Source organism: Pithys albifrons, chromosome 9 (genome assembly GCF_047495875.1).
Source record: "Pithys albifrons albifrons isolate INPA30051 chromosome 9, PitAlb_v1, whole genome shotgun sequence".
Taxonomy (NCBI): Eukaryota; Metazoa; Chordata; class Aves; order Passeriformes; family Thamnophilidae; genus Pithys; species Pithys albifrons.
In genome coordinates, this window is record NC_092466.1 from 5212486 (window position 1) to 5227493 (window position 15008).

Below are 15008 nucleotides of genomic sequence, written 5' to 3' on the forward strand. Positions count from 1 at the left end.
CAACACTTCTCTCAAGAGCTCCAGAGAAGCAGCAGCACTGCCTCACTCAGGGACTGAGCTTCAGAATTTCTGGTGCAGGGTTGCCCCTGAGCCACAACTGACGCCCAGGCTCTGCTGCAGGTCCCAGCTCTGATGCTCCCTTGTCAAGGTGATAGCAACTGGCTACAAATTCTGTATTTGCCAATTTGCAAGCAAGTAAAACACAGAATGTGAAGACAGTGTATGAAAAGTCCTATGTGCTCTCTGGCAGTAGATTTGAAATGGTTAATAACTCCAGTTTTTCCATCCAATATGGGAAATCAATGGTACCAGCCAACAGATTAAAATTACATGTCTGTATCCAGAGACCCCATTAGGCCGAGGTTACAGCTCAGCTTCAGTTTTCCGTGTGGGAGCTCTGCTGAACTATGGAGGACTGGTCTTTTAAATATTGTATCAGCTCCCTACTGGATTTCATTTGTTGCAGAGAAAAGGAAGATGCTGAGAAAAGAAAAATCACTAGAAAAGCAAACACCATATTAAGTAAAGCCCTAGCAGGTGCCTGAAAGCCAAGAGGGAGAACACAGGCACTGTTTGTCCTGACAGTGAGCAGAACAGGGATACTGTGGCATCTTCCTAACAAGTGCAAAGAATACACTTAAAATGCCTGTGTCAACTCCCTGAAGTTTCACATGTACATTTATTAAATAAACCAAGACCCAATAAAAGAAGGCTTGGATTGAATCCTATTCTGAGGCAGCATGGTCCTGGAGAAAGCTTTCTTTCCATTCCCCAATGTTTCTCTGCAACAAACATTCGAGTTCCACTAGAAATCCATGTCTTGGCTAACATGTCCACTGGCAATCTGCAGGATCAAGGGCTTCAGCTTTCTGAGCCCAACCATGCCCCTGGTCACTTGCCATGTATTGTCTGGGTTACAGGGGGCTCTGGGTGATGGGGAGGGGTGTCACAGACAAGGTATTGCCTCCTCCTCTCCCTTTCACCCCATTTTCTGTGCACAGCTCGTGGCACGGCTCAGACATTCACCACGAGGACAGTTCACCACATCTATGCTGCTCCTGATCATAAAAGGGACAGGATTTAACTCGCCTCTTTGAAAAATAACCATCCAAGCAGCTCAATTGCAGCAACATGAACTGGAGCACTGGTAAAGCAAGAACATGTGCTGTAACACTACTGAGACCTTGATGGATGGGCTTCCATCAGTTTAATGTCAGTACTTCACTAACTGACCAGAAGAGAGCTGCTTGGAGCCTTGGGAAAATGTTTGGAGACCAAAAATGAAAGAGCTCAGCCAACTACACCCAAAGACACCTGCAAAGACAAGTGACGTGCTTGAAAGCAGTGGCAGCTCTGACAAGTGCTGCATCAACAAGATCCAGTAGGAGAAACTAAAATTAGGAAAACAAAATCAAAAGGTGTGCTCTAACTGAGCCTTGGACTGGAGAGAGTTTGTTTCCTATGGGATGCAATAACAAACACTAAACTGACCTCCCTGGTCAATCTGTGCAAGAAGCCAAATTGTAGATTTACTTCTGATTTGACTACAAAATATGTTACACTACAAAGCTGTCTGGGGACCATCCCCAGAGGGATATCCGAGGAGGATCTGGCATTTTCCTCATTGCTGCACTCACCTAGCCCCAGGTATCCTTTAAGCTATTCTGGCTGCTCAGAGGATCACGGCACTCATTTCCCTTCATGCACTGCAGAGAGGGGACACAAAATGAAGCCTCCTGCAGCTACAGCAGCACGTTTACAAAGGTGGGTTTGGCCTTTGAGTTCTCTGTGGGGCAGCAGCAGAGCGTGACAGACCTTGTGTCTGAACACAAACATGGTGTGAGCAGCAGCGCTGGAAGCTTTTCCCTGCAGCCCATCCTGCCTGGTAAGAAAGACTCAGATGAGAGGGGAGCTCTCCCTCTCCTGCCTGGCCCCAGGTCACCCTTTAGCCCTGCCAAGAAGCATCAGTTTAGTACTAAATTTAGTGCTGGCTTTTAAAAATATAAGAACTGTGTTGACACTATAAGTACATTTTGTAAGAACTTCTCTGGAACCTGAAAAACACACAGATGTAACTCAAAAAGGAAAAAAAACAATCCCACTGTATCTTCAAAGGACTTAAGGATGCCCCAGGCATTTCAGCCTAGGGATGAACAGCCATGTAACAACTTATTGTGACCCCACTGCTGAAAGACTAATTCAAGTATTCAGTATCATCCTTTAAAATTTATCATTTTCTTTTCCTGCTTCTTTCAATCCATTTAAGTAAGAGCCATATTTTGGACTATAGAAAATTAATGTTTTATTGAGACTGGATGTCTATTGGTTAGTTGTTTAAAACACTGTACAGGCTCCTAAATATTTGGTCTTATTCCATTTCATGTTTATATATAAGTTCAGACTTGAGTCACTTGCACCCAATTTGAATTTTTTTGTTTCCATCAAAAAAACCCCCAGTGCTGGACAGACCTGTGATAAGGTTTATGACACCTTGAAATTTATGTTCTATTTCTTTGCTCTTGGCTTTACTGTCCATTGTGCCAGGCACTTACACTAGCTGTAAATGCTGGGTGCATGACCACACATACACACACAGAAACATCAAAGGAAAGCCTCCCTCACACATCCATCCCCTTGGGAAGGAGTGGGTGAATATTAAGCTACACATCTGAGCTGCAATGCATTATTGAGGTATGTGCAGAAATGAGCACCATATAAAGCAAACTGCAGAGACAGAGCAAAGCCAAACATCCCTAACAAAAAGGAGTTTCTCTGGTGTCTGAAGGCTCTGAGGAACAGCTCTGTCTACAAAACACAAACTACCAAAAGATGGGAAGATGTTTAAAAAACCCAGATTATTGTTTAAACATAATTTTCCCCCTCAGTAACTTTATAATATAGATACTGCCTTTGGACCCCAATGAATGCAGTCTGGGAAGAAGCTTTTACCCAAAGCCTCCCTTATTTGTAGGCTTGCTGGTATCAAAGGGTTCATGGCGAGAGTATCCACATTATCAGACTGCTAAGGAAGAGCAATTATCTTTCCTAAAGGACTAAAAGGACCAAACTGCTCAAAAAACCAACACTGTTCTGTATAGACAGAGTCACAAGGCAAACCAGTGCCTCGGGGAGGGTTGACTGCATGTTTGAGAGCACATTAGCACATAAAAGAATCGACATCTTTTGAAGTGCAGTGGTGACAGCCTTTTTAGGACACCCAGGGCTGGAGACTCCTGTGCTCTAAAAGCCCTGCAGGAGCACCAGCCCTCCTTTGGCAGGCTCTGTCTGCCAAGTCCTTCCCAGAAATACAGGTCTCCCAGGACCAGTGTTGTCCCTTGCATTACAGAGAAGGTCAGGCAGCCTATTTTCAGCCACATGGGCACTCAGGGTTTGGAGTTCATCTTTCTAAAGGCTAAACAGTGAACAGTTCACAGGCTTTTAAAAATTCAAGCATTCTTCCTTATAGGCTGCACAAAAATACATAGGTTGTGCATATTTCTGTGCTTCTTGGCTCATCGTGCATTTTTTTCAGTCCTGGGACACCCAGGATTTCCTTTCTCTTGGTTTTCATTCTGCAAAATTTCTTGCACCTGCAGACAGATTTTTGCTCCTTGGTCTCACCTCCTCTAAAGTGAGCAAGAGAGGATGGATCTTGTAATTTTTACCTGCCTTAAGGAAAGCCATTTAAAAGTCCTCCTCAAACAGCAACCTGCTGAAGCTGCTGCTGGAACATAACGAGGCATTTGCCACCCTCCACTTTGGTTCTTCACTTTTTCCTGCTAACTCTGAATTTATGTCATGCCCTCAAGATGTGCCAGCAGGACTCTGTGAGACCACATTGATCTTGTATTTGTTTTTTCCAGCCACATCCACCCCACCTGCGTTGCTGTAGGGCAGGGACAATATTTAACACTGGTGCTGTCATTACATCCTTCAGAAAGTCACAGTTAAGCAGAGAAACCAAATCAAATCCCTTCAATCTTTGTCCCCAGAGGTGCAATTCTTTTTTTTTTTTCCTTCAGGGACTAGAAGAAAATTAACTCTCTGCTAGCCACATACATGACACCACAGTATTGTAAGTGAGCAGATCATAATATAAAATTTAAAATCTTTTTGTTATTTCAAAGGATGATACCTCCTGGAAGGCCAAGCAACTTGAGAGAGAAAGGAGTGACCTCTTGCTGCTATCAGGTTGCAGAAGCAGTGGAAGAAAAGCTGATTTCTTTCTTTCTCTCCCTTAGTTTTATGAGAAACTTTGTGCTGAAGATGAAAGAGCAAGTATGAAAAGTCACCTGAAACACACAACAAACCTGTCCTATTCTGGTTTACTGGTAAAAACTAGTCAAAGGTTAACATAAATGGTAACATCTATGCTTTAGTAGTGCCTAATAAATAGACATGTAGTGCAGCTTATGTGCACAGTATAATTAAGATCTTATAGTCTATAATTAGCTATTTAAAGATACATTCTTCTAAAATCCAGTCATCCTTAATTTAATCCCATTCCACTACAGATAAATCAGAAATTCAGCCCTACAGGGAGAATGACACACCATCAGGTTGAAACCACAGGTTTGTTGGGGTTTTCAGTTAGTTGTGGGTTTTGGGGTTTTTTTCTTTGCAGCATTTATTTTTTAACAGGCTCAAGTGGGGCAACTGATTTATTATTGGAGAGTGTAACTGAAATCTAAGCAGTAAAATAATTAGGGAGCATTAAATCAGTGGGATATTTTTCAATATACTTTTCAAGAAAAATAGAAGCAATTTGTTCAATTGCCTCTGTACATCACTTGGCATAACACAGCCCTATCCATGTCACCACAAAATAATACACCACAAAATAACACAAGGAGATAGTAAGTGTAAAAGCTTCGCAGATTTAACTCATTCTTCCAGATCAAATATTTTGATAAACAAACACATTGTCTGCTCCACCACTTATCCAGATTACCACAGTGTGAGTGCTTTATTTGCATTGATACACTCCCCATGAAAACACACAATGTCTCTGAATTTTATGCCTGAGCACACTGACAGAATTCTCATCTGCTAATTCAAAGAAAAAAAGGAGAGATCAGTGATGATGCCACCAGGATGGACACTACAGCTCACAAGAAATAAACTTTGGAACATGTTTCAAACAAAAATAAATGTAAAAATAAATACAATGAAACAAAACAAAATAAAACAAACAATTGTTTCCCACTGATCACTGGTTGGTTGCTAAGGTCAGGGCTTAATCTAAATTGCAAGTGAGATTAATGGCATTAAGAGTTATGAATAACCAAATGCCTGCTTAGTTATTGAAATCTGCAGCATGGGAATCCCACAGCAGAGCCAACAAAAGGGGCCCTGCTCGGGCTGCCCCTCTCAGGGTCACCACTGAATCACCACCGGCAACGTGAGAACTCAACACCCCACAAGACTCCACGCACAAAAGCGTTCTGTGAAATTAAGGAGCCAAACAAGGAGGGTGAGGAGGTTTGCAGAACTGAGCACACCCCTGGGTGGGGATGCCGCTCTCCAGGGTGGCTGACAGGGATGTTCCCAAGGAGCGAGGGGGCTGCCACCACACAGACCTTCAGAGCAGGCACCAGTTAAGGCTCGAGGGGAGCCAAACCCCTGTGCAAAACTCTTCATCCACCTCCCCTCATGCAGCCTCTGCCCTGCCATCTGCCCCTTTGCTTTCCCCTCCTGCTGAGGCACAGACACCCCAATGTTGGATTTCATCTGTATCGTGCCACTATTGTAAGAACCAGCCCTGAATTAATTGAATCTCAAACAAAACTTTAAACCCCTATTTTCCAAATTTTTGGCCTGGGCTTCAGACTGGGAGTACAAGTACAACTCCACCAAAGGAAGGAGTTTGTTTGATTGCTGCTGATGCCTCCACAGACCATGTCAATGAGCCAAATGCCCAAAACTCTGCTATTTCCATGTGCCACAGTTGCAGAACCACCATCACATACAACAGGATCTCATCTTACTACTATACCTCTTTCTGAGCCTTTAAACATTCCAAGGTGTGAGATCCCTGGGACAGCTGGAGTCAGGCTTGCTGGGAAAGGAGCTGCCTAATGCCAGGGGGGACTGACATTTTTCAGGACTTCCAGGCACTTCCCTCAGTTGACAGGATCAGAGTGGAGAACACTCTCCAGGGGCACCTCATTGCAGGAGATTTCAAGGAAGCAGAAACCAAAGGTCTCTTGGCCTCAGGGTCTAAGTGAAGAATCAGATTATGAAAATGCAGGATGAACAAATCAGATCAGAACAGTGTTCCTGCCTGGTGCAAGTCTTTGCTGTGGCTGCCAAGAATGGGTGGTCAAATGGCTTCCTAAAAGGAGTCAGCTTACAGCTTCAATTGGATTTTGAAAAAGTTAACACAAACTTGGTTTGAAGTATTGCCAGTATTTTTCAAGAATTTCTTTATGCTTTTGTTTTTAAAAGATTTAGCATTAGGGGCAGAGAATCCCAAAGGCTCAGGCCACATTTAGGTGTAACAGAGATTACTGAGAAATACAAAATACACCTGACTCAACAGTTTTAGCCCATGTAATACCTGCTGTAGGACAACAGGTGATCCCTCTACAAGCCCTCCACCCTCCTGGCAGTGTCAGGTCCTCTGACACCCTCAGAGCCTGCCACAGTGCCAAGGAACAGCAACCTCAGCCAGGTGTGTAATCCCTCTTGAGCCTGTACTGCCACGGTTCTGTAGGAGGCAAGATGATCAATGCCATTCCAAAACTCCTTGTGGATGGATTAATTACTGTAATGACATATTCATTTTCATGCTGCTGAACCTGTTCTAGCAGCAAGGAAATTACCATATATTGCCTGAGGGAACCTGTAAAATACACAGTAATAACAAGCAAACAGGGGGCTGCCATCGCCCTTTCGTCCACCGCCACATACTGAGAGAAGCCTCTCAACACACACAAATAATTGCTCTCTTTGAGCAAACATGCAGGCAGAACGCACCCCAGAGAGCCCAAATTCTGCACAAAGACATGGGTAGAAAAGAGGTGACATTTCCCACTTCTGTCAAGCATCCATTAACACTCTGCCTTTTAAAAATGCAGTTACTGGAAGCTATTTGTTGAATTGCTGCTGTTTTATGGAGGCTGCCCTTTGCCAGCACACAGCATTGGGGTCTGTGGGCACCCTGCCCAACAAATACACAGGATTATCATCCCCAATCACAGGTTCCCCCAGAGAAGCCTGAAGGATCCAGTTCCTCACCTGGGGACCCCACCACAGCAGTCCCACAATCAGTTACAAGAAAATGCACTTAGTCCACAATATTTCGGGCTTGAAAAACAACAGACATCCCAGGAGCTGGTGCCATTACTCAGTAACAGGCTGAAAAGATCTGCACTGAGCAACACAAAGCACCCTCCTGCCTGGGGCTGAGCAGTCCTGAACACATCACTCAAGCAACAGTCTCCTTTAAAAACCTGGAATGGAGGAAATGAATGAAGAGCAGGAGTCTGGCTCATTCCTTTCCATTTGTTACAGACTGGCTGGCTGTGTGGATGGTGTCTATTTTTGATGTGTTTGAGAAGACGGTAAACACTTTTCGCAGTATCAGCCACAAAGCCTCAACAAAACTCCTTGGGTTTTAGTTTCCAAGACCTAAACAACTTTGTTTCGATGTCTTTATTCTGTTGCTATTATAAAAAACCACTTCACTTGTGCACCGGATAGCCCAGACACACACTAGAGCTGTACTACTACCCAGTTCACATAATACACATAAAACACACAAAACTAAACCTTCCTCCAAAGAGAAAAAAATCCCCAACTCCCCCCAAACCCACACACTTTGTAAAGAAAAAGGCCTTGACATTGCATTTGTATCCTTCATTTGTATTTCCCATCTCTTTCTTGTTCAGTGCACTTGTAAACCCAATGTAGTAACGCATTCCTTTCAGAGGGGTTGAATTCCCTCAAGGAGAAAAAACCTTGTGCCTTTGAATCCCATTTAATCTCTGCTTGGTTTTGATTACATCATTAAAAGCAACTCAGTCTTGGATTATCAGCATTGGTCAAAAATGAATGCAATACACTGATTTTTATTTCCTTAGTTTTACACTAAGCTCCTCCAAAGATGGGCAAAAGCAGAAAACTTGTTTTCAACACGTGATCAAGCAAATAGAACGCAGAAGTCATCAAGCTTATCCTGTTTTTCTGTGTGACACCAATTACGCAGCTTTGCTTCCTCCCAGGGTAACGTTATGAAACGTTTTGGAAACAAACAACACAAAGTACAGCTTTTTTTTTTTTTTTTACAGAAAGTAGAGCTTTTGATGAAGACTGTTGTGACTTTGCTTTCAGAAAAAATTGTTGCTGTGGTTCCACGCTCATCTCAGGAAAATTAGGTAAGACAGAAATGTGTATTTAGTTTCAGAGTTCAGCAGAAGTTTCCTGTCCATCCAAAATCTCCCAGAATGATCCCACTCCAACCTGGTTTAGCTTTTGAAAGAAATCTGACCCTGTATCTGACAAGGAGGACTCACCTCTCCATGCACATCAGCCACACAGAAACTCACAGATGCAGCTCTGAAAGCAAGTACTGAAGTCACAGGTGAGGACATGCACAAAACCACCATTTTTTTTTGCTCTACAGAACAGATCATATCCATCTCTCTCCCTTCCAGGGCAAAGGGATGGATCAGCATTTCTGAGCCTTTCCAGCTCTGACTGTAGGGCTCTCAAAAAGAACCAGTTACTCTTTCTAGCAATATTTCAGCACTTCTCCCAGATTACAACGTGTCTGTGACCACGACAATCATAGAGGAGATTGAAATGCCTCAAGGATCCCTTTTGCACAAAATCATGCAGTGGCACAGCCTTTACAGAAGTTCAGCACCTTGCCAGGCACTTGCCATAAATGTGACAAAGTGAAACATAACTCAATTTGCAGGCTCTTATTTTCCATGGCTGATTTGATTTGATACACATGAATCATACAAAAACGTGAGATAGTCTCAGAAGAATTTGCATAAGGGGCTGCTTATAACAGCAAACAGCTATTTGAACAGTAATATATTTGCTTTCCAAGAGAATGCAAGAATTATCTTTTGTCCTACAGATAACTCTAATTCTCACCTCTGTGTGCATCTTAATTTCCACTAAGGTCTGTGCAAGTCTGTGTTCATGTTACAAAAAGAACAAACACCGAAGTTCAGCTTTGAAGAAGGAGTGTGTGGGTTAGAAGACCACCAATTTCAGTGTCCAGTTGGTTACTGACACCTAGGCTGGATTTGATTCTTCATTAAGCAGTTCTGCTAATATAACAGACTGCCCAGAGAGGCTGTGGCTGCCCCATCCCTGGAATTGTCCAAGGCCAGGCTGGATAGGGCTTGGAGCAACCTGGGCTGGTGGAAGGTGTCCCTGCCCATGGCTGGGGTTTGGAATAGATTGTCTTTATGGTCCCTTCCAACCCAAACCATTGGATGATTCTACTTAATTACAACATTGTTTACCCTATTCAAAAATTTCTTATGCACACACAGATATTTACATTATTAAACACACTAAATCAAAACCAAAACAAACCAGAAACTTCAGAGGCACAAGCCAATCTAAGTGTGTAAACACAGCAGCTCCACTTGCCTGCAGAGTTCTAAAATTATTTCTCCCCTCCTTGAATCTGAATTCTAGTGAAAAGACAAAAAATACCATGTGTTTTGGTGGTTTCAATTTGTATTGGTAAACAGCAGTCATCTGTGAACACACTGAGGCACTCACAGAATGTGAAATTCAATCCGAGGCATCTGTAAAGTTCAAAGAATTTTGGGTGATTCTCTCAAAAGAGCCAACATCTTGGGGTGGCTATTTTCTAACTTACAACCTCACCTGCCCATTTCTCTCTGTTTCTAGAGAACAACCATTGTATTTACCCTTCAACTCATAAAATTCCCTCCAGGTGACAGAACTTGCATCGTGGTGCAAAACAGGCCTTTGAGCACTTTTGGTCCCCACAAACAATACACAGGTTAAACAATGTGGGTCCAGTGCAGCACCATGGAGGAAAACTACAGAGAAGACTTGGCCTGTGTTACAGCAGCACACACACCACAGGTGCAGGGGAGGACACCTTCCTCTGATTAAAATTTGAAACAGTTAACCCATCATGTTTCCTAGATATTACACTGTGGATAGCTTTTTCAGCAGCACTTGCTAATAGCTATTCATGCACTGTTTCACAGCAGAACATGCCTATTGGGTACACATTAATTCATGATTCAGAGTATCCTCCTGCTGAGAGTACCATCTTTTGACATTTCTGAACAGAGCTTTAGTGGAATAAGTGTATTTCCTGTGGTGCCTCCTGTCTTGTACCCTACTTGTCACAACCTGCCCATCTGTATTGGTGGGGTGGAGAATGCTGCTCTCCAGGGAGTGCCCATTTCATATTCTCAGCTGTGCTGTGACCTTTTCCATTAATAGATGTCACAATAAGGGCAGGCCTTTCTTGCCAAGCCACAAGAGCAGACTGGTTAATCACCCACAGACAGGCGTCAGCTGAGGCTCCGACAGGAATATCCAAACACGTCTTGTCTTGACTATATTTGAGATGGGAGAGCTGGAACTGGATGATCCTTAATGTCCCTCCAACCCTTATCATTCGGGGGGGTTTCCAAGCAGAAAATGGTCTAGGCCATCTATCAAATATTCTGGCAACAATCAATGCAAACCTGAAGCAGTGAAACATTTAACTTTGAAATCAAGATAATACAATATTCATTCAGCAAGAGCTCAACTTCTTCCTTCTCTACTGACAACAGCAATGCAAATCAACAGTGTGGGGTGGGGAAGATGCTGGCAGAATCTGAAGAAGGAGTAGAACAGTCCTCTTGAAAATGACCTGATCTTGCACAGTTTCACCAAAACTCCCAAACCAACCAATAACAAACCCCCAAACTGACCTTCAAAAAATGAAAATATCAGTGAAAAAAAGAAACCTAAAAAATATTAATTTAAAAATAGTAGGAAAGATCAGCATAGCAATAACTAGTGTAGTCCAAGCTCCCTCTTCTGGTATTCATGAGTAAATATACTGGATTAGGCAGGTCTTGATAATGTAACATTTGGATGCAAAATTTATCAGCAAAATGTTCATTAACTTCACAAAACACCTGTTACAGTTGTTCAGCCTCCATAACACTAATGCCATTTCTTAAGCGAAAGATGCACAGACATGGAAATGTCTTTTAAGATATAAAATAACACCATACCTCTTTTTTTCCCTTGTGAAACCTTTGGTTTCTTCAGCAGGCAGTTCTACACCATCACCAGGGGCTGCAGCCAAAGGTACATCCTCAGAAACGTGGTTATCAACTTCTTCACAGCTATCAGGCTTGGAAGTGCTGCAAAACAATTATTAAAAATAAGCTGACAAATTTCAGAAGTGCCCACAAAGCTTTAGTGAAGCCTCCTTAAAGGATGAACTTTGGCTGGATCTATAAGGAGCACATCAGCCCCTCCCAAATTCCCTCTCTCTCCCATAAATTACTTCTTCCTACAAACCTTTTTTCACTTAATTTCTCAGATGACCACATAATCAGTAATACTGCAAAGTTCTGACAGCTCTTATAGACCATAACATAAAGTGCCAGAGGAATTTAACTGTATATGAAATTAGTAAAATAAATAAATCACTAATGTCTGCTTTGCAGCTCTCACACAGCCCTTTCTCCTCAGTGTAAAATATAAACATTCAATTAAGTGACTTGTCTTTCAGAAGAAAAACCCTAAAATCTGAGACTAAAAAACTCTCTTACTTTAAGAGCTCTCCCAATTCTGTAAATCCAAACACACAATAATCCCAGAACTCATTACATGAATGTTAAGATTACAGGACTGTAATGCTGCTGCATTTGTTAATTCCTACAAGTCCCTCTGCTCAGCAAAGTCCCACGTTTAGCAGCAGAACAGTAACCACACTGCTCCCCCTGGTCTTGGACACACTCATTAAACCACTGACAGAAAAAGAACTAAATAACCAATGACTTCATGTCTCAAAAGCAGATTCAGTGCAGGGTCTTGTCACGCCACGCTGTCCCTTCCAGGGCACCTCTGACATACCAGAAGGACACAGATGTCCTGGGCTACAGCCACACACAACAACCTCCCTCCTGCCAGCTTCTGCTTCCACAGATACAAATGTTTATGGAAAAGTTGATGGAACGAGGCCTTGGCTGAGAGGCTTCTTTTAGGTTTCCTGAACTAAATATAAACAGCTATCTTAGCCATTCCTTTTAAAGTTTTCCCTCCCCCTTCCCCAGTAATTACATTGGAATTGCAGAAGGTAGACTAAGTTGTGTTACTGATTAAGAATTAGGGGTTCAGGACAGGCTGTTCCTCTCTTCAGAACCATGTACACACAGAGGACAAGCCTAAAGCACATCCTTAACTTTAGCTACAATACATAGGCACATGAGAACAGCTATTTCCCAAAGTGCGTGAGCACTAAGGTACTAAGATCACAGAAGCTCCTTCTGAGAGTAATTTACCTTGATTAACTTACATCCATGAAGCTGCTTTGTGCCATATGGGATAACTGCCCAGTTATTTCTTCTAAGAAATTATCTCTGCTGTACACTCCTTCCCTTTCCTCAGTTTGTCCAAACTGGCCTGACACTGACACAGCCATCCTATATTTTCAGTCACATCAATACAAATGAATAAATAATGATTTAAAAGCAAGCTGTTTCCTTTTTTCACGCCAGGCCTTCATCCTTTTGCTAAAAATGTCTTTGTCCTAATATAGTAACAGCATCCCATCTCCAAAGGCGATGTGACTATATAGGGGCACACAGAGAGGAGTGAAAGTAAGATTTTAAAGCAAAAAAAGTAAACTGCTAAAAATAAGCGAATGCTGAACATCTGCTTGGAGGGGAAACAAAGAACTGCAAAACCCAAATAATTCACAAGAGGGCCCAGCCAAGCAGGAGTACCAAAGGCACACAAAATTATGGTCCTGGTGTTATGTACAAAGCCATCCCAGCTACCTGCCTACATCAGCACCTGTTCCCCTCTCACCCACACTCCTCACACAGGTCCCAGGGATCATCTGCAGCCCTTCAGTTTTCCCCTTAAGTCCTTCCACATAAAATAAAACAATTTTCTGTTTTCAGGACACAGCTGCAACAGCTCTCTCTGGTCTGGACTAAATGCCACAGCAGCTCCACAACCTCAGCTGGAGATTAAATGCAAGAACAGAAGCTTTCCTTAGCATGAGGAAGGGACCAGAATAGGTTGCCCTGCCCGTTACCTATGGCATGGCTCTATTAAGACAATTCAAGCAGCAAGTGCTTTCCAAGCTGCCTTTTTTTTCCCTGAGCATTTGCAGGTTTGTTGGGTTTTTCCCCCACCACAAGATGGGCAGGAAGTTGCAGGGAACAGCCAGAGCCAGCTCAGAAATGTTTCACACCTCTAATGACAGAGCTAAGCTGTGGTCTTGTACAGCTTGGCACTTATTTGCCTCCTCTGCCTTTCCAACTCAAACATTCCTTATATAACACAGAAGTCCTGTTGCAGAGCTCTGCATCTGCAGCCTAAAGAGAAAGCTGTGTCTAGCCAGAATTTCTCCTAGTGCAATGTGTATTGGCAAATCAGAGTGAACTTGGCCTTTCGTTGCTAAACAGAAATGCTTGGCAGAACAGCCACTGAACTTCTTACCAAATTCCTTTCAGGGCACTTCTTTGCAGATACAGTAATAAAATCTTACTGGGCAGATGATACCATGTTGTCCCTGATCAATATGTTATCAGCAGCAGAGAGGCAGACAGTCATCCTCAAGAAGGAAAACAAAGATACAGTTTCTTGACTGGACAGATGGAGAGACAACCTGATCTCTTACTATGCCCTGCCATCTGGAAGCCATTTAGCAGAAACTGACCCCCACCTTACGTACACCCTTATTTTTCCCTGCCAAAATGCACACCATCTGCATTATGTGGCACCCCTGATGGGGAAATACACGAACATAAAAGGAATTGATTAGTAAACAACGAAGTATAGCGGGGGGAAAACACTTTATAATTGTGCTTTACTGCAGCCAGACTGGAATGGCATCATGCTATTCAGTAGCCCTGGTAACATTTCCAAAGTCTAGTGCAGAAATACCCAGTAGGCATCACACAGAGACATTACATGTGTGTGCATTACAGAATTTTACCCAGTCATATTAAAAAGCAGTGGTGCAGTGTTTCTACATAAAATGCCAAAAAATGAATGGCTTTAATATGATCACCTTACTCATATAAACAATAATCTGCTCCACAACACAGGTGAGTAGTTGATGAGGGATAAGGCAAAGACACAAAGCAAATATCACTGAAGCTCTTGGATAAGAAAAGCCCAGTCCTTCTATTACTGGTCCTTGTTGTGAGCATAATCCCACATGTTTTAAGAGTACTGCTTTCATTTACTACTAACTTTATGTCCTTACCAGTTCAGGTCTGATGAAAGCATAGAGAACTCAGCAGTGCTGTCACTGCAGGGAGAAAGTTGCACCATGACCTGACTCCCAGGAGCTAAAGGAGGGGGTCCAGCTGCATTGATTTAACCCCTCTTCTCCCAACCAGCTGCACCTGGGGCTGGGCACACATGGCACCCACTGAGTGCCACCAGGAAACACTTCTGCAAAGCTTATAGAGGAGCTGGCAATCAACAACAACCTGGACAGGAAAGACAGGTGCAGGGAGAACAGGTAGGCTTTTATATCCAAAGCTGAACAAGGATGAAAAATAAAGGAGTAAGAAAAACAAACGATATTGACAAGAGTTAACTGGTGAAGCATTTAAAAAATAAACAAAAAATTAAACAAACAAACAGAACTCTCACTCCAGCTGACTTCACTGTAGTTCTCTCTTGCTTTCCTCTGTTTCAGGAACTGGAAAACTACCTATATCTACACTGAATATCCCTGGTTTGCAACTTTTTAGAGCTGAACCCTTGCAAAAATCCTGGCAGCTCCCTCAGGTCAGGATATGGAGACA

General features: G+C 42.8%; 1 protein-coding gene across 12 annotated transcripts in view; it reads right to left on the reverse strand.

The window, feature by feature from the left end:
- Positions 1–15008, reverse strand: part of TACC2 (transforming acidic coiled-coil containing protein 2) — a 131592-nt gene that overhangs the window by 59642 nt on the left and 56942 nt on the right. For all 12 annotated transcript variants that reach the window (XM_071563804.1, XM_071563799.1, XM_071563802.1 and 9 more), the window contains one exon: positions 11241–11372. In XM_071563804.1, coding sequence (XP_071419905.1) covers positions 11241–11372 — 132 coding nt within the window. The remainder of the gene's footprint in view (positions 1–11240; positions 11373–15008) is intronic.